Here is a 20754-nt window from a genome sequence, read left to right on the forward strand (position 1 = left end):
TGACGCCGATAATGATGACAATATCAATGTTAATATTTAATTGTAATTACCTACGGTGCTATTTTCTCCAGTTTCTACTCGCATTTCGCACAGACGCGCCGGATACACGCGACACTCGAAACCATGCAGTATCACAAACCCGTTTATTTATCTACACATAATTACACAGTCGATTGATTGACTGATATGATTCGCTCGCAATATATGTATTTTTATATAATATACATATCAGGGTGCTGCTTGAAAATTTTGTTTGTGTATTTCGATCGGTTTCAGATAATTTAAAAGTTTTTTTTCTAATTTTTTCAGATCTTTGTCTCAATTCTAACTCGTGCCCCGAAGAGGGTGGATTCCATTCAACCCATTCAAGGGCACGTCAAATCTACCGAACGGATTTACATGAAATTTGGTATCGGGGGGGTTTCTTGGGTGGCTGATTACGAATCTAAACTCGAAATTACAAAATTCAGAATGGTGGATCCAATATGACAATACCAAGTGACTTTTGGAGTTTGGGTCCACCATATTGGATCCGCGACCTAGATTTTCAAATTTTTAATTCAGATTCATCAACAGCGAACCAAAACAAACTGTTTTATCAGATTTGATTTAAATCCGTTGGGTAGATTTGACGTACCCCTCAAAGGGTTGATCGGGGCAATCCAGCATCAAGGAGCACGGATTAGAGTTGAGATAAAAATCTGAAAAAATGAGGGAATTATTTTTGAACTATCTGAAACCGATTTGGAGGTTGTGCCGGTCGAAATTTCTAAGGTCCACCCTGATATCTATATATATTTGAAATATATAAATATATTTACGTATGGAACATCATGCGAAGGGGAATTACAGCAGTACAATATTGCGTATCTGTAATCCGACGATGCGTGAGACCGGGGTGGGCGCCTGTTGAACAAACCGCGTAGGCACTCTTTCCTCCCTCCCTCTCTTTCTCTCTTCCACGTGCAGAACACGAAATGCGCTGCAAGAGAGCGCCGAGTTGGCGACGATAAGCGGCAAAGCCTCCTCCTCCTCCTCCTCCTCCTCCTCCTCCTCCTCCTCCTCCTCCTCCACCTCCGCCTTCTTATCCTACCTCTCCTTTTACTCTTCTTCCCGGCAACAATTTCCGGGTGGGTCGGTCAGACCGGCCTCAGCCTCGACCGGGAATGGGACAAGGTCAACGTCAAGGTGTTGCATGGGCGGTGAATAGACGATGACAGGAGTCGCGGGAGCTAATCCGAGGCGATCGACAGGTGCGAGGCTTCGAGGCTTCCTTTCCTTTCCTTCACTTTCCATTCCTTCCTTTGACCGTGATGCATGCCTGCAGGCCGGAGGAGGAGGCGGCGACGACGGCGACGACGTCACGCGACATCGAGGCCCCGCCCTGGTACGGACGTTGATGAAAAATCGTCGATGACGAGAAATCGATTACCTCTCACGAGGCAAAACCGCCGTCCCGTCACATGTATGCTTTCGATTTTTTATTTTTTTTTTTTTCTTCGAGAAAAAAAAATCCCTCTGCTGATTTTTAGCTGACTACTCGACGCTTCTGAAGCTGAAGGCACCGACGTGGACGCGGCTCGACCTCCAGGAGGCGATCGAGGCCGTCGTCACCCAGAAGATGCGGTTCACCCAGGCCTCGACCAAGTACGGCATACCCAAGGGAACACTATACGACAACATACTCGGCAAGTCGAAACGCATGATGGTCCTCGAGGATGTCGGGCTGAACACGTCCGAGGAATCGGCCGTCCTCGAATTCTGCTGCGACATCAGCATCAGCCCCTATAATCGGAGGACGAAAAAGTCCCTCAACGCCGTTCTCATCTACGTTCAGAGGCTCAGGCGGAAACGAGATCCCGGTTTTATGTTCACCGGTCTCACCGGGTTCCGGTGGTGGTGGGCATTCTGCAAAAAGCACTCAATCGTTTCCCTCTACTTCAATGACGAGAACGATAACGAGTGACGAGGTCGCGGTCCTCCTTATCTTTTTCCTCTTTTCACCTGTTGCCCGATGTTAATCCACTCCTATGGACGCTTCCGTTCTTTGATTTTTCACAGACAACGCTGGGTTGAGTACACCCTTTCACCATCAGGGAGGTTGGTTGGTCGAAAATTGACACTTTCCGTTTATTTCATCTCTAGATAGTCGTACCTTGAGTATTCGTCAAATTACTCTATTCGTATTTAAGCTACGAGGTTCTCTTCAAAAGTACAAAAAATAGGAAATACTGAGAGTATAAATTAAATCTTATATATTATCGATGTTTCGGTTACAATCGCTTTAAGATCGTTAAAAATTACACAAGATTTGTTTCATTTCACTCTACGATAGGCTAATGTTATTGACGAGTTTTTAAAAACATCGTAATGTATAAGTTTTATAGGAATATAATAATTTGATGAATACTCAACGTACGACTATCTCGCAATAAAATTAGTAAAAAGTGTCGATTTTCTACGAACCAACTTCCTTGATCATGGGAAGCGTGAAATTCCCACCGTTATTTTCCGAAGAAGGAACGTGTTCCGTAAATCGATGGATTCTACGTAATCACAATTGGGGATCGCGAAACCGACGCGGTGTGCAGTCTAGTCTTATTGTCCCTCGTCGTCCCCCGTGTATATAATAATAATATAAATAATACTAATAATAATAATAATAATAATAAACGAATCTAACAACATTCCGGCCAAAATAATTATAACGCGTGTGCCTTAGACGCGTGATTCGCGAGACTCGATATTGCAGGTGATATGTAACGTAGTTTCTAAAACAATGTCATTTTAATTCTACAAGATTGTCTCTTTCGGACGTTCGTTAAACTCGTCTTCCAGCGAATATGATAATTAATATAATGTATTATTTATACGTTACGATACTTTTATGAGCAAAGAATAAGACATTGTATATAAATTATACCTGGATAGACGAATACATGTATTACTCATTCCATTCGCGTTTATAGACGCAGAATAAAACAAAAAATTATTCCATTCCATTCCAGCGCCGTCGGTACGTATATAAAATATGATATTAATAATATACGTGCGGGTTGCGTGCGCGCGTGCCTGTCAAATATTAAATTGTAAATAATATTATACATTTTATTAGATGCTATATATTATAGAATTTATATGTATACCCCGTTACGTATTCATATGCATATAGTTGATTAATTAATTACTCAAATAATATAATACCTAGGCGTACAAGTTATACTAAGTTAAGGTTTTCTACATTCGTTAAGTTATTAAGCAGCGCCGAAAACACAGGGTATAACGGGCTGCATGACACGACGAACGAATATATATATATATATATACGCAGGGATAAAAGACGTTGCATTATTATTGCATTGCATGTATTGCATTGTGTGTGCGTGTGTGTGTGTACACACACGTATTTACGCAGGCGTACTATAAATTTAACAACGTTACCTCGCGTTTACCGCTCTTCGCATAAAGGTACAACCCGCACAGTTGTAAGGGAGAAACAGCCCCCACATGTCACGCTAACGTTTTACTATACCGTATATTAAAAATTCAATTCTGCTCACGCACACGCCGATCCCGTATGCACGTGTATCCCAAGGCGCCAAGGAATAAAAACGGGGCACCAATACATATATATATATATTCGTACACAAGCGCGATACGCGTAATTACATATTTCAGGGGGTTAGTCAACGCTGGTCTGCCCCCCCTTCACCCCCAACGCGCAGTTATATATCTAACGGCGTCGGCTATCTGGCCGCCATTTTGATTTTCGATGCTGAAATACGGGGACTTTTATCAATGTTCGGAACAACCGTGCACCTACGGTAGTCGATCAAATTCAACCGACTTGTGCCAAAAAGCTTTCTCGCTTTACCCACAATCTGGCTAGACTCCGCTCCGAACGTATTCGCGGATGAAAACTATCGAAATCTATCGCCGAACGCGTGTCCGCCCTGGATTTTTGGTCACTCATTTTGTCGCGCGTACCGCTTACAACAAACGTTTGTTCCTAGAATTTAGAATAAATTCTGATCCGTTGTCAGATAACCAACGGCCGTTTACGATATACTAGATTTCAAATTATTTATCCATCCTGTTACGTGATCGTTAAAATAATTTTTCATTTTACGTACAGACGCGAAACGGTATCAGGATTTTTAAATATATTTATACGAACGCTGCCGCTTATGCTCTCGCATATCAAACACTTGCCATTTTATACCGTTAATATCGTTATAACTTGACACATTTTCGCATTAAGATTTGCTCGCAATTATTATCACCGCACGTCTCCGTGTATTTAATTCTTTCGTTAACTTCCTTTTTTCCGTTTCACTCTTCTCGCGACTCGATTGTCACCGTTGCTCCTTCGCAACGACTGTGTGTTCACCTCACAACCTGTCACTTAATTGATTTATCTTCTCTACACACGCACACGCATCTAATTCGACCTACGTCGATGTCGAATTAGAAGTACGGGTAGGTACGTACACGCGGCAATTTTTCAGGCTGCTTCTTCTCCTTCCTCGTCATTAATAACACTTGTTGCAACAGCCGTGATGATGATGAGTTTGCGTTACAATATTTCTACATTCATTTGCCAGTATACAGCCGCGATCTCACTCCCTTACATCATTACCGTTATATTCCTTTTACTTTATTCTTTTCTTTTCTCTTAGTATAATAATTACCTACTGCCACGTGGCTCGTTCAATTTTATTGTTGATATTATATTGTTATTTATGATCCTCTGACGCGCGCTAAGGCCATTAGTTTCTTCGTGTTATTTTCTTCATTGTGTTTTTTTTTTTTTTTTATATCTTCTAAACCTTTTTTTCTTTTTCATTTTTTGTTTAAGTATAATTAGGAAATTGTCTTCTTTATAAGCAAGATAGTCTAATGAGAAATTAAAACGATCGGAAACATGAGAATAGCTCCGTTTTATGTTTGCAGTGTTGGCGTGTCAACCCAACACTTCCAACTTTTCGTCGGTATTAATTCGTACCGACAACCTGTACGTTTCAATTCGTTTTAGGTATTCGTTATTGTACATATAAATAAGTCGTTTTAACCTCGTTACCACGTGCACATATATATGTATGTATGTATATATATATATACATATACACACATATATATACATATATATGTGACCTCCGAACCCCGCATCGTCTCACGTTCAATTCTAAAGCGTTATCGAAACATCGACAACGATTCATAGGCAATCGGAAACTTTGCTCAAAATAACGGATCAAATGCGGTACACTGACGGTTTTGAACTTTGGGAGACGGTGAGTTTTTCGAAATTGTAAATTTGCATAAAAGAATTGTGCCTTAAACTGTTGAGACGTTTCTGGGTATCGCTAATTAATCGATTCAAAGTATCCGCAATTTGATCCAATTATATTTAACCTATCAATAATAATAATGATAGTAATAATGGTGATAATAATGATAATTGTTATGAATTTATTATACAATATATGTGCCGTTTATAAAAGTTATTAAACGAAGCTGGTGGCGGAGACCGGAGCTTCAAATTTTTAGGATCAAATTTTGAACGTCTGATTATGTAATACGAATAAATTGAAATGCGTTGATTGAATTAAGTATAGATGTGTTATTTCTCGCACAGTCAAGAAAGAAGTAATCTCTCGTGACCTTATTTTAAGACTATGCTATACGTATATTGTAAACACAACGTATTATTTTAGAAGTAGAAAAGCTGTCGTGACAATTGGCGTCGTCGTGCTCAAAAGTCAACGCAACACAAGTCAGTAGAAAATAGTCGATATTAGTGATTGGTTAACCGATTAATAAATCAATCCTAGGATCGGTTCATTTGTAGTACATATATACATGTATATATCTATGTATATGTGGCCGTATCCGATAAAATTTATACAGTTTGTAAAATTTCTTTCTTCTTTCTCTGTCATTTTTTAATGTATAATAATGACGGTGATAATTATAATAACAATAATAATAAAAACGACAATAATAACACGAGTAATATTTTTGTACTATGTAAATTGTCGCGTGATATAATGAATTCGAAAAACAACGAAAATAAAAACAGAAGAAATGCCTCGAGTTCTTATAATGCAAATAACGATGAAAAAAATTGTTTATAAAAAGTAAATTGTATAGTTGAAAAAGAATGTTTCCCCTGTGTTTAATTTGTTTTCATTCTTTTTTCTTCTTATTTCTCTTAAATATCACGAACGCGATTACAATGACGTTGATGATTCTTTGTTATAAAATCAAGACGACTAGACACGCTATATATATATATATATATAATATAGGTATATGTATATTGGTATATAACACGTACCGTATAGCTGCAATGATTGTATTGTAGAACTTGGAACAATACAATTGAGGCGTTATTAAACATTCCTCAACGCTGCGGCACATATTTTTCATTTCTTGTGCAATTATCGATGTACGTACGGTATATTTGTTTATCAATTTTATAATATCAAACCCTATTGTGGAAGTCGTATTCTTTCGTACTCGAGAAGCTCGCGCGTTCTCCCTCTTCCTTCTTCCTCTTTTCGCTCTCTGAAATCGCTGAGAAAAAGGTGTTGAAATATTTAAAAACTGAAGAACAACAAACGTGAAAGAAAAAGGAATGTACGAGACAAATAGAAAGGAAGAAAGAAAGAAAGAAAGAAACCTTTATCGTGTTGTCAGTACAATTGAACAGTCACTTGCATCATCCGTACCTTCGCTTTGTACCTACCTGCTGCATTTGCGATACCCTCGTTTTCAATGTATCGTATCTTCCATCCATCTCTGCAGTAAATTATATGTACCTCGATATTTTCACTATCCGTACAGCTATCTCAATTGTTGCCTGAACAGAGTACCGACTCGAAAGTTTTTGAATTAAAAGGTTCTTTTTCTACAAAAATAGGAAATTTGAAGATAAAAGACGACAAGAATTGAATGATTGAACAACGTTTTACCGATTTACAGGACTACGTAGAACCTCCAAATCAATCCTGTGAAATTCCTCTTTACCTGTCTGCGTCGATCTACGATGTATCTCACGAATTTTCAAAGAGCTCATAAATAAACAACGAAGAAGGCATAAAACGAATTCAATTAATGCTTAAAAAAAAAAAAAAAAAAAAAAACACGCCTGATAACGATCTCGAAACGTCCACTCACAGTTTTTCTCTCCTTTTTCGGGGGGGTGTTACAGCAGACAGCTACCAGTACCAGCTTCAATCGATGTGGCAGAAGTGCTGGAACACGAATCAGAGTCTGGTCCACAATCTTCGGTTCAGAGAACGCGGACCCCTCAAGTCCTGGAGGCCAGAGACGATGGCCGAGGCCATTTTCAGCGTCCTCAAGGAGGGCCTCTCGCTGAGCCAGGCGGCAAGGTCAGTCCTTCACACACTTGGTACCTAAGCTTTTCGATCCTTCGCCTGGAGGTGAAAAGACTCCCCCCCCCTCTGCGATCCTTAGCGATTAATTGCACTGAATATTTCATTCCACCTACCCGAGGATCGTCACGTCACCCCTTCCCGTTGCTCCTGCACGTTTTCCAGTGAAAATTTCAAGCTCGGGTGGCAAATTTACACTCCTAGAAGTGTCATCAATAAATCTGCGCACCCTCTTGTATACCGTTCTATCTCATCCTGCAGCTTTTCCACGTTTTCTTTTTGTAATATCGTACTCCTTTATGTATTTTTCTTCTCTTCGAGTTGTCACTCGATTTTCCTGCCGCTATTCGTTCGCTTGTATACGATGTTGAACGTGCTTTCGAACGGACGGGTCTTTGTTTTAAATAATTTAGCCCATCTGGCACGGAACTCTTTTTTTCTCTTTCTTCCTTTTCTTTATTTTACCTTTTATTCTTCTGTCATCCTCTTTTTCTTCTTCTTCTTCTTCTTCTTCTTCTTCTTCTTCCTCTTCTGCCTTTCTTTTCTCCAGCTGCCGTCAGCTTCTCTCACTCTCCCTCTCCCTCTCTCTTTCTCTCTCTTCTCTTTCTCTATCGTTAGTTTAATGCATTGCCCGTTCCGTGATTGATGCCTCCGTTACCATCCGAAATTAAAGCTATAACGTTATCCCCGCACTTATAGCTGTATCGCATGCTCTATGCTAATACCAGCTGCTTCCACACACCGTCTGTACGTGAATGTTCAATCTCAGCATACGTATATCTATGTATATACGCGATGATAAACATATTCTTTTTACCTCATTTTTTCCTTCTCTTTTTCATTATCCTCGTCTCTTTCTAAAGATAAATCGTTGTATACGTAGATTGTTTTTACCTAACGCCGGAGTTGTATACTTGTTAGTAAGATCCATCGTATTTTCGTCTTCCGTTACCATGTCTGTGTGTAGTATATAATGCAAAGCGACTATGTAAAAATTTGTATAGAGCGAACGAATATTATATATACAGAGACAATAATTATACAAAGCTCCTGCACACGTCTCTACAGTTCCTTGAAACAGTTATGTATACACGCATACATACGCGTGTGAATGTTTTTTCTTCCAACGCAATCTTCCACCGTCAACGATTTATCAACGATTTGAAACGGTGACCATATTTGTGTGTGGACTATGACCGCGGAGCAAATTGTAAAACGATCCTTTTTTCACCTCCATCTCAATCAGGTGGTGAAGAATTAACGAACCTATAGCTGTGGCTTGATTGATTTTTAGATATCAGAGTCCGTGTCCAAATTTTGAACGATCGTTTGCCTTGATTTATTCATAAGATACAGCGATCCTCGATATCGTGTATTAACCCGAGATGCTCGTTTCTCTGTTCACAGAAAATACGACATCCCGTATCCGACGTTCGTCCTCTATGCGAACCGCGTTCACAACATGTTGGGACCGAGCGCGGACGGCGGAGCCGGTGAGTGTTAGTTGCCATTTTTTATTTACTACCCTCCCAAATTTAACCCCTCTCTACATAGAAAGTTACCGAACCTAAAGTGAAAGTCGAAAGGCAGCGTTATACTCAAAGCTGTCAGACAGGCAACCGAAGCTACCTTTAAATTCCTACGTATTGAAATGTATAGATCTTCGGTTGCCTACTGCTTGTTTTAAACGAGAAATTTTACAGAACATTCCCGGTATATCTACTAGACGAGCAAACTTAAACTTGGTCTCACGGAATCAAACAAAATTGTTTAAACTAATCATTAAAATACGTGACGTTGAACCTTCCGAATTGATGAACCTAGATAACTTCTTCGTTCGAGTATAATACTGCAGTCTTGTATTCAAACACACGTTTCCTTCGGCAATAAAAAGATGAGTTGCCTTACTGTCTCTAATTTGGTTCCGGAGTGATGGAATGTCATAGATCGTAGTAGGTTTTTGTCAACCCATGCCAACTGTCCCCGGCGATCGGCGGGGGGTTCGCGACATCTTCCTGGGTGGATTCCCAAGGGATGGAGCGATCCTGTGCCGCCCCTGGCGCCGCGGTAACATTCGCCCTTTCCTTTTGCCGTAGATCTCCGACCTAAGGGCCGCGGGAGGCCTCAGCGCATTCTTCTCGGCGTTTGGCCGGACGAGCACATAAGAGGAGTGATTAGAGCCGTCGTCTTCCGCGATGGACAGTCCGCCCACATCGTCAAGGAGGAACCAACCACGTTGTACCCGAGCCTCGCCAGCTACGCCGCGTGCAACGGTCCCGAGGGTGCCGTCAGCCCTGGAGCTGCAGTTTCCGCTGCCGTGGCCGCCGTTGCCCAAGGTGAGTACGAGAAAAGGAGAAAAGAGGAAGAAAGTTTATCGGGCGTACGTGCGTGAAACTTTGTGTAAAGTTTTTCTGTAAGATTGTGGCGATAACGCAGCCACTCGAATCGCCCGCGGATAGGCAACCCCGCATACGCGGTGACGGGCGTGCTACGGGTTGCCTGTCCGCAGGTGTTTCGACATGTCGTCTTTGAACAGAACATGACACGAAGGAAAACCAAAGAATAATAGAAATCTAGCCCAAGGTGCGTACGAGAAAAAGAGAACAGAGGAAGGAAGTTTACCGTGCGTACATACGTGAAATTTTGTATGAAGTTATTCTGTTAGATTATGGCGATAACGGGCACTCGAGTCGCCCGCGGATAGGCAACACCGCAGACGCGGTGACGGACGTGCTCCGGGTTGCCTGCCCGCAGGTGTTTCGATATATCTTCTTTGAACAAAATGCGAAAGAATAATAGAAATCTAGCTAACTTGTTTTTGAATCGTGAATTCCTGTTTCAGGTTTGCGTCACCAGGTTTGCAGTATGGTGGCAGCGGCTCATTCCCAACAGCACGACATGATCGGCACCAACCTGTCGTCGAATTTGTCGACCAACATTCAGGCAGCACTGCAAGCACAGCATCAGAACAATGGCAATTCACCGCTTAACCTCGGATTGGCGAGTCCGGGTTCCGGACCGCCGGAAAGTCCGATGGAGAGCCCACTGGCGAGTCCGTTGGGTCCGCTAATGGACCCGGGACATATCCCAGGCAGCGTCGAGGTCGGAATTGGGGTCAGCGGGATGACGTACAAGCCGACTCGCAGTTTCGTTAGTCCAAGACCGGAGAACCTCTTCCAGGAGGATATCGCGGACCTGGTGAAGAGTCCCCATCACACCTTGAAGGACAAGGACAAAATACCGGTGAAACTGGAGCCTCTCCAGGCAGATTCTAGGTGCGAATAGCAGCCGGGTGTGGAGATCTAATCCTCCAAGTCCTCTGCGCCCCACAATAACTGTTTTCCGGTCGCGTTGAGTTCCTTCCCGCGTTCTGGAGCCTTGAGTTTGACTGGATCTCATTCTGTGCACATGTAGAAACGACATCTAGCTGCTACTGGGAGTAGAGTATTTATATGGCATAGAGTCACGCACAGTTATGCGAGGTTCCTGTATATAAATTGTTTTTTCCCAGTTTGGAGAAGCGGCGAAAACGGAAAGAAAAAGAGGGGATAAATAAAAGTACATACATAGATGTATCTCGGAGAAAAAAAAAAATCAATTATTGAGTAAATACATGTATGCGTAGTAAAGATTGTCAAATGGTAGTGTGACGAAAATTACTCTTCGAAATTTGAACATTGTGCTAGTTTTACGCCTGTTGACAAAAAACAAAACGTATAATGTGTATAACAAATGCGAATAATTTTTGTAATTATTGTAATGTAGAAAGAAGAGAAAAGAAAAGGGAAAAAAAAATTTAGACTCAACATTCGATGCGTTTATACAACCCGGACAACTCTCTCACTAAATTGCCTTCTGTAATGTAGAGGTGTGCAGTAGCATCCCCACGTGTATAAGATTATTCGATAAAATTGAATTATACATATATACATACATACAATATTATACATTATGATTATTATAATAACGATAAAAATAATAACCACAATAATTACATAGTTATTATTATAATAGCTTTAGTAATAACTATAATGATAATAACAATAATAATAATAATAATAATAATAATAATAATAATAATAATAATAATAATAATAATAATAATAATAATGAACGATTAAGATTACTGGTACCCATTAAAATGATAAATGCGCAGCGCATGAAATAAATTATAGCAGTATATAAAACTGATGTAATAAACGAGGAAGTAAAGGAAAAAATATTTAAAAGAACACACAATGTTATTGTCCCGTAATTCCGTTGATAACATAAAATAAGATTAGATTCTATACACGCATATAAATATAATTACAAAATACGAACAATATGTAGGAAAAAAGCAGACGAGAAAAGAAGAAAAATTAAAAAAAAAAAAAAAAAGGAAATTAAAACAATGCACAACAGAATCAGAACGTGAAAGACTTGATATCAAAACGCGTTGTTCGAGGCACAAGGCTCTGGATACGTACAATAAAATGTTTTTCTTTCTTTTTGTTTTGCTACGCCAAACGCGCAAATATAAGAGCGATACATAAACATAAGTCACTGCAAGAAACGATTGAGTGTTATTTGATTTTCGAACAGAAAGATTTATTAGAAAAAATCTATACGATTTACTTCTACATCTACGATTTTTATTTTACTCTTTCATTTACTTGTTATTCGGTACTTTTTTTCACATCCCTGCTGTCAACAAAGACGTACCAAATATCATTTTCATTAGTCGCTAGTTTAGGCCGTCTTCAATCTTTAACAGCAATCATTTCGATTGGATAAGAAAAATAAGCAATACGATTTGACAACTGTATGTGAAGATTGATCGTACAACGGAAAAGCCGAAAATAATTGAACAAATAAACTCGTTGACGTAAAATCAAAAGAAGGTAAAATATGCCATGGAAAAGTTGTACCACAAAGAAAACTGCGTGTAAAATTATTCGCGCGCCATCTCGAGGTGTATTACATAATGTACAAAATAAATCGTATAAATATACAATTGAATAATTGATGACGATAATAATAACCTCGGAATTAACGCGCGCGTTGGTTAAATAAGGAGAAATTTTTGTCGTCGAAAAAAGTGACGTATTATTGATGAAAAAGTATCCTTGTCAGTGAGTTAATCAATTTTCTTTTCTGGTTCCCGGTTTGCCGGTATCAATATCCTTGCATGTATATAAAATAAGAAAAAAAAAACAAAAAAAAATAGCGTATATAGGCGAAGGTTAAAATTTATTAAGGTACGTAAGGGGCGGAGGCTATAACTGCGGAATATGTAATCTTGCCACGAACAATAGTATTACCTATACATATATAATATAGTAGGGCTTAAAATTCGATTTTTCCCTGCCTGCAGCCTTTACAGCGTATTTTATCATAACTTATCGCTACACACACAAACACAAGCATACAAGCTGTTACATCATTCAGCGAAGTTCCAGCTTGCGGTACTGTATGCGCATATTATATGAGGTCAAGTAGTAATACGCTATATTTCCTAAGATATAATTAAAATCCGTAAAATGAAAAAAAAAAATTTTTAAAACTACAAAATGTTTATGTACATATACGTATACATTATACACAGCGCTGCGCACGATCAACGACATTTTTCAACATAACGTACCGTACACAGTCACACACCGCTGGGTAGAGTGTAAAAAAAATCAGAATAGCATCCACAAAAGAACGGCCACAAAGAAAACGGCAGTCTTCGTTTTGTCAAAGTCTCACCCCTGCCGCGGTATTAAAATTTATTTTCAATTAGTACCGTAACGAAATATTTCGTTAATCAAACCGATCTTTCGTTTTTTTTTTTTTGATATCACGAAGAAAAAAAGAGAATGAAAGATTCGGTGAAAAGTGTTGACGATTAAAAAAATTCTCGTTCTTAGTTTCAATATTGTTTGACAATGAGAAATGCACCCTTACTTGAAACGAGTAAATTTTATATTACGGGGTGAGTCGGAAAAAGAAAAAGCTATTCGAGAAAGCGAAACGGTCTTCTAGGAACGGTAAAATTATAGAAACGACGAAAAATGTCAAAAATTAACACAGTTGAATAAAACTGTACGATCGAAGTAATGCTAGGCTGCATCAGCTATTTATATACACACATACAAAATATATAAGTTATTATTATTATTATTATTATTATTGTTGTTGTTGTTGTTCTTGTTGTTATTATCTACATGTAATAATAACGCCAAATGTATAATAGGTAATATAATTTTCAACACGCCCACTGCACATACTCAAGGTATATTTAAACGTAAAACTGATGATCCGTGCATGTCGGATCGGTTTTCGTGGCTTTCAGAAGTTAGAATTAAACCAAATTCGAAGATTCATTAGGCAGCTAGCTACTATACCAACTATCTTCTGTACGCAATACACATTTATACCCGACAATTTATGTTGGGATACCGTGCATCTTGATAATTGTTACGTTTACCAATATAATAATAATAATAATAAATAAAATAAGTGATAAATGATACATAGACCCCGTACCCTAAGTATATTATACCTATAGTCGTGCTGTCCATACGTGTCGTCGTGCCGTACAGTAAAAACGAAGTGAAAGAGGAAAAAAAAAAAAAAAAAAACACACAAAAACAATTAAAACCACAAAAAAAAGAAACAAACAAAAAAACAAAAAATAAAAAAAAAAAAATAAACAAAAAACAGTATATATAGTATATTACGGATACATGTGGATAATTAACGTGTAATAGGTTTAGCCCGCAACAAAGAGATACGGTGAGGCGGTGAAAGGGAGGTAGAGAGAGAGAGAGAGGTAGAGAGAGAGAGAGGTAGAAAAGAGAGAGACGGCGTGAATCAAGTGAATAATGAATCACGGAAATTATAATTTAATTCAATGAGATGATATTCGTGCGGAAGGACACAGCGAGACATAGCTTGCGGTTGCGAAACTATAATTTCCGCGAATCGCATATACATATACGCACACGCAATATAAATATATATATATATATATAATAATTATAACTGTGTTACTTTATTCCGCAGAGGTTAGCGATTTTATTTTTAGTACGATTATTATTATTATTATTATTATTGTTATTATTGTAATCTTGTTTTCTCTCTTTTCACAGTACATGGTACGATTATTATTCTCTTGTGAACTTTCTAGTCACTCGACGACAAAAGCCTCTTCTTCGTAATAATATAATACATTTTCGCGGCGAATGTATTGCGAGGAAGAGAATTCAAAGCGATGTAGTGTATATTGTGTAACAAGGGCGGAAAATTAAAAATTTTTACCACAGGTGTGAAATTTTCGGTACGAGTCGTAGGCTCGCAAACACACGCGGGCAAAAATGACGCGACGCCCTTCGTACGACAGCATAATTTTTTCTTGCAACACGTGTATGGATTCAGCGTGTTTTTTTTTTCTTGCCAAAAGTCCGGGATCAAATCGCATTGATCAGTGAATTGAAACATGTGTGTAATAAGGAAATTAATAATTTTCGTGAAAAATAATAAGTCGATTGAATTAAAAAAGTTTTTCGAAGCTTTTCAAGGGTCCTACTAATGTAAAAAAAATCCTTGGCGAAATCAAGAAATATAATTGTCAACCGTTTACCGAGTTGGCGTGGAATGCCCCATATATATATATATATAATTAAAATATATATATATTTTTTTTTCTTCCGCCCGCTGTTGATTGTTATTGATTATTATGACCGCCGGTCGGTAAAAAAGGGCTACGTTCGTCCCGGATCTTAAGTAAAAAGAGAGAAACAAAAAAAAAAAAACTGCGGAAATCGTGCACGTGTTGCAAAATAATTATCGTTCGCGACTCTTCTAAGCTATAAAGTAAAATATGAAAATTGGGCAGCTATCTCTCTGATTTTTAATTAGGGGGAAAAAAAAAGGAAAGTATATTCTTGCTATACGAATAAGAAAAAGAAAATTAAGGGATATGAAGAAGAAGGAAAAGACACATGTGATATAATTAGGATTCTGAAATTTCAAATTTGCAGAATTATATGCGTGATTGTATATATATATATATGTATTGTTTTTCTGTTTTTTTAATAGCCTTCGTATTACAAGAGTGTACTTTTTGCCGATAAAATCAAGAAACACGAAGTGAAATGAAAAAGGTAATTTAGCTAATCAGTTGCGCCGAAACGTCTGTGAGTGATTGTTTTTGTGACTGTTGAGACGAATAGTTTTGAAGAGGAATTGTCGTGAAAATTCTTCACTGTGTTGAACATATATTATTATAAATAAGTATAAGAGCGGCGACTGTGTACAAGAAAAAAACAAAAAAAAAAAGAAATAAGAAACGTCTACTTTAATTTTCATCGTTCCTTATTATCGTTTTCATATTGTAACAAGAAAAAGGATGGTAAGAAAAAAAACGAAAGAAAGAACAGAGAAAATATCGGCGACACTTTTACCTTACTGTTTATTAAATATAAATAATATGATTATTATCACTATTGCAAACACACGCATATATATATATATATAAAGATATGTATCTAAACGCAATTAACATTTATGGTAAACTTGTAAAATAATAATAACGCCTTCCTGCCGTATATTTGGGGTATGCCAAGAGAGAATTTATACGTGAAATTATTTGAAATTAATTTATAACCGAGAGATGGGAAAGTATTTGAATAACGATAAAAATAATAAAATATTAATAATAATAATAATAATAATAATAATAATGATCATCATCATCATCATCGTCGTCGTCGTCGTCGTAAATGGTGAAGAGAGAAGGTTCTTACATTATACGGGGATAATATAAAGAAATTATGCATCAGTTGTATTATAAATGCATTGATATAGGTACACGATATTATGTGGAATTAAATATTACCGACAAACCTGTAAAAATCAAGCCGCGTGGCTATTTTATGCATCGATATATAAATATTATATATCTGTAAACATGTGTGAAATACTTCTATACTCGAATATTTTGATTTTCCCGCGGTTTGTGATACTTGAAAGCACATGCAAAAAGATCTGCGAACCCGGGCTGGTTTTCGATATTTCTTTCTTTTCTTTTCAAAAGTTAACGTTTGACTTTTGCAACGAAAGTCTTTGCCAAGTGTTGACACTTTTTTCTCGTTATCAACGCGAACCATTAACAATTTTCAGTCAGCAAAATTATTAAATTATAAGTCTGTAAAACTCGACTTAACGTAATTGATTTGCCGCGATATTTCAAACGAAATTCCAAAATAATGTTGACAATTTTTATTTATTTATTTATTTATTTTTTTTTTTTTTATTTATTAAAGTGGCCTTCGTGAAAAAAATAATTAGAAGATACTGTTTTTGCTTGACTCGAATTAATAAGAGAGAAGAAAAACTGTTTGGGTGCAATGATCGTGGAAGAATTTAGGCAAAATTAACTAAAGAAACTAAATTATAAAGAAAATGAGAGAAAACTTTTGTTATTTAGGAATTAACGAAAATTATGGTTTCATCGTGTGAAAATTTTTTGTCACAAGTCGAAAGTATATATGTATATATATACACACACACACACACACACACACACACATATATATGAATAGGTATATTATACGTTGGATTTGATTACATAATGTGAGTTAATAAAATTTCGGTGGCGAGACGACGCGTCTAATTGAAAACAAATTTAATGTGAGATAAATAGGAAGGAAGAGGAAAAATAAATTTTTAGAAAATTATTCTTGATACAAAACGTTTTTGTGCAAAAATTAAATTGAGCCGGGGAGGGGAAAATGATTAATAAACTCGGAGGTGGAACAAAAATTAAGAATTAAATTAGCGGTATTTGGAAGAAGAGAAATTTAATCAAGAAGGCGAGAAAATAAACAGTGAGATTCTAGGACTGTCTTTTGGGAGTTGAGTAAAAAATGAATTATCCAACCACAAAAAAAAAAAAAAAGTATATATACACATATATTATATGATTACCTGTATTTAAATTAAAAATATCGATCTCTAGAAACAAAATTTTTACATTTAGGCTTAAATGTGTTCAAAAGTTGGAGAAAAATGAAATAAAAAAAAAAAACATAGAATACTTACCAAATCGTGAAAAAAGCGTTGTAAATTTATTGCGAGGATTTAAATTAGAAAAAGAGAGGTTTAAGCAAAGATGCGAGTTGATTAGAAGGAAAGAAAAAGAAAAATGGAAAAAAACAAACAAACAAACAATTAAATTGTGAGAAATTAAATTATTAGCAAATATTGTGTATAAAGAGTAGTAAGTGCCTTCCAGAAAATTTAAGGAAAAAAAATGTGAGATAAAAATTCCCTAGATCGACCACTTGTGTAACAAAAAGTCATAAAATAAATTTAGAAACGCAACAAGAGAAAAAAAAGAAAAAAAAAGAAGAGAAAAATTTTAACATCTTGTGTAGGTAATTAAGAATTTTCAAAATTCGCTTAAACCGAGAAGAAAATGAAAAGAAAAACAGTGAGATCGTTTCTTTTTTCCTAATTTCTCATAAACTAGAAATATACGTGTGATCGTATTAGTATATTTTCATGATGTGTTTTATTTTTATATTTTTTGGTTTTTTTTATTTTTTCATATATTTCGTGTCACGACGAAAATTCTTGAAACGTGACGAAAAATTAACGAATGAAACGATTTATAGGTACGCTGAACGATTATACGAGTAAAATTAATCTTAAAATACAACTGCTGCGTGCAATCGTGTAAGGCGTATTATCGTTAAAACAAAAAAAAAAATTTAAAAGATACATGAAAGGAAAAAAAAAACACATTGCAAAACTATACATTTGCTGTCGCGAAACGGTTCTAATGAAATTGCATACAAATCTCGAAGAACGCTCGACACAAATTCGTCAATCTCAGTTATTAATTTTTATCGTTTTTAATATACATTGTAATCGATAAAAGTGTAACAGAAAGTAAAAAAAAAGAAAAAAAATAAAATAAAATAAAGAACAAAAAATCGGTTATACCCTGAATGGCACGTTTCTTATTATTTTTTACTTACATTCGCGGTTCCGTGTAACAAGACTATAAGATAGAAACAGAAATAAACTCTCTCAAACTTTAGTTTAAACTTTGTCATAATAATAACAACAATAATAATATTAATAGGTATTGTATAACGTAACTGTGAACAAATTCCCTAACTTTATACATATACATATTTATATATATATATATGTATATTATATACATATATACATATATATATATAAAAATATATATAAAAATATATATAAAAATATATAAATAATATTATGCATACGTAAGTGATACGACAGCGGAGAAGATAATAACTGTACGCATACATGACGATGATTATCCCATGCCATACAATATTGTTATCATCAATATTATTATGCTAAATATTGATGGAATTTCTTCTTTTTTTTTTCTCTCTTTTTGGCAAACACGTGCAGCTATAAGCATAACCGTATTGACGCAAAACCGATATATTTGCGTGTCATTTCAACGGGATATCGTTGTATTTGATTTTCGAAGTATAATCAGTCGCGTTCGAAAGCGTGAGAGATAAAGAGTTATACAAATTTTTCTAAATTGTTTACCATGGAGGTTATAACAAGTCATTATATCCATCTATATATCTATGTGTATATATATATACATTATATATATATATATATAGATAGAGAGAGAAAGGATATATAAATAAAGTAAGAATAAAAATAAAATAGAGCTGTACGCGTGTTGTGATTAGTTTACAGTAATAATAACGATGTAGAGCATATACATATAGATTGCGTATATGGTAAAAAAATATAGCGGTAAATTACGCGATGAAAAACAACAATAACAAATGAAAAAAAAAAAAAAAAAAAAAGTAAACCAACAATGAAGGAAAGAAAGAAAAAATCAATCGAAACAAAAATTATGTACAGTGTAAGAGCAAATCGATTAAGCAAATATCGTTTTTTTGGCGTTTTTATTTTGTTATACGTTCGTTTCTGCGTCGTCGCAAATTGCTTTTTTTTTTTTACCTGCCCCCTCCTTTCGACGTGACTAGAATCGATGCCAAAGACGTTATGAATCCCGTAACATCTTTGATTGTGCTACACCGATGGCGTGTGTTTTGCGTATAATCGGTTGTTAATTTTTTTTTATTATAAATAATCATTGATTGATTGATTATTCAATTATTGAACAATGAATATTGTATATCGAGGGTTGCAGCAATAATCATACACCGATAATTATACACATAGACAAATACTATGTATAAAATAATGATAAAACTTTATATATTATTATTATTATCATTATAACAACAATATGCCGTAGATATAACAGTAATAAAATATCTTTCACATGTAACGTGCAATCTTATTCTGCCGAAATGTTTAACAGCGCGGGTGTATACATAACACAATATTCGCATTAATTATGCGTATAAAAAGAAGAAACAAAAAAAAAGAAAAAAAAAAAAATGAAAATGAAAACGAAAGAAAAATAACAACAGTAATATAGTAATTGATAAATAAACAAAATGTACATTTACCGATCATCTAATTATTTATCTATTATACGCATAATACTTTATTACGTTTTGTCTCTTACTTTCTTTTTGGTTTTTTTTCCCCCCCTTCTTCTTATTTTTGTAAATAGGTATAATAGTAATATGATATATATAGGAGGGCACTTGCTGGCAGATAAAAAAATAATAAATAAAAATAAATAACGGGAGATGTACAAGTGCCAAAGATTCAACTATTTTTGACACGAAAATCATTCATCCGGAAAGAAATTTTTATTTTTCAAACTTTCGCTGATTGATTACTTGATCGATTTTAAAAACTCGGAATGTTAAAATAAAATACCATTTGGCACTAAGATACGCAATCCAGGTTTACGAAATTCATTAATAGGCGTAATTATTATTATTTTTTTTTTTTTTACACGTCACATCGTCGCGCGAATCGCGTTCGAACGCTATGTTACTATTATTATTATGAATATTATTTTATATACTATTATGGATTATTATTATTATAATTATTACTATTAATATGATCATTGTTATCGTCGTTACTGTAATTATTGTATATTATTATCATCACTGTATTACTAGTACTATCATTATCATTATTATTAATATTTCGATTATGTTTATAGTATTTTTCTTTAGCGGTTATTTAAATAATAATTTAACGAAATCCCACTGTTATAACTCCTACCCAAAAGCCGTCATGTGAATATAGAAGATTGCACTTTGGTAGGATCGACGAATTATACTCGGACCACCGAGTATATAAAAGTCGTCGTAATATAAATACAATACATCATATACCTATTACTAATGAATAATCTGTATACCTACCAACCGACCTAATA

General features: G+C 35.8%; 1 protein-coding gene across 5 annotated transcripts in view; it reads left to right on the forward strand.

The window, feature by feature from the left end:
• Positions 1-11057, forward strand: part of LOC124296890 (protein bric-a-brac 2-like) — a 121945-nt gene extending 110888 nt beyond the window's left edge. Inside the window, exons 3-6 of one of the 5 annotated variants that reach the window (XM_046747284.1) lie at positions 7214-7394; positions 8805-8896; positions 9494-9733; positions 10240-11057. In XM_046747284.1, coding sequence (XP_046603240.1) covers positions 7214-7394; positions 8805-8896; positions 9494-9733; positions 10240-10682 — 956 coding nt within the window. In that variant the 3' untranslated portion in view covers positions 10683-11057. Of the gene's footprint in view, positions 1-1532; positions 5115-7213; positions 7395-8804; positions 8897-9493; positions 9734-10239 lie in introns of those variants that run through there. The other 4 variants (XM_046747286.1, XM_046747285.1, XM_046747287.1 and 1 more) reach the window with 4 other exon arrangements.
• Positions 11058-20754: the final 9697 nt, after the last annotated feature.

The sequence above is a fragment of the Neodiprion virginianus genome, chromosome 2 (genome assembly GCF_021901495.1).
Source record: "Neodiprion virginianus isolate iyNeoVirg1 chromosome 2, iyNeoVirg1.1, whole genome shotgun sequence".
In the NCBI taxonomy this organism is placed as follows: Eukaryota; Metazoa; Arthropoda; class Insecta; order Hymenoptera; family Diprionidae; genus Neodiprion; species Neodiprion virginianus.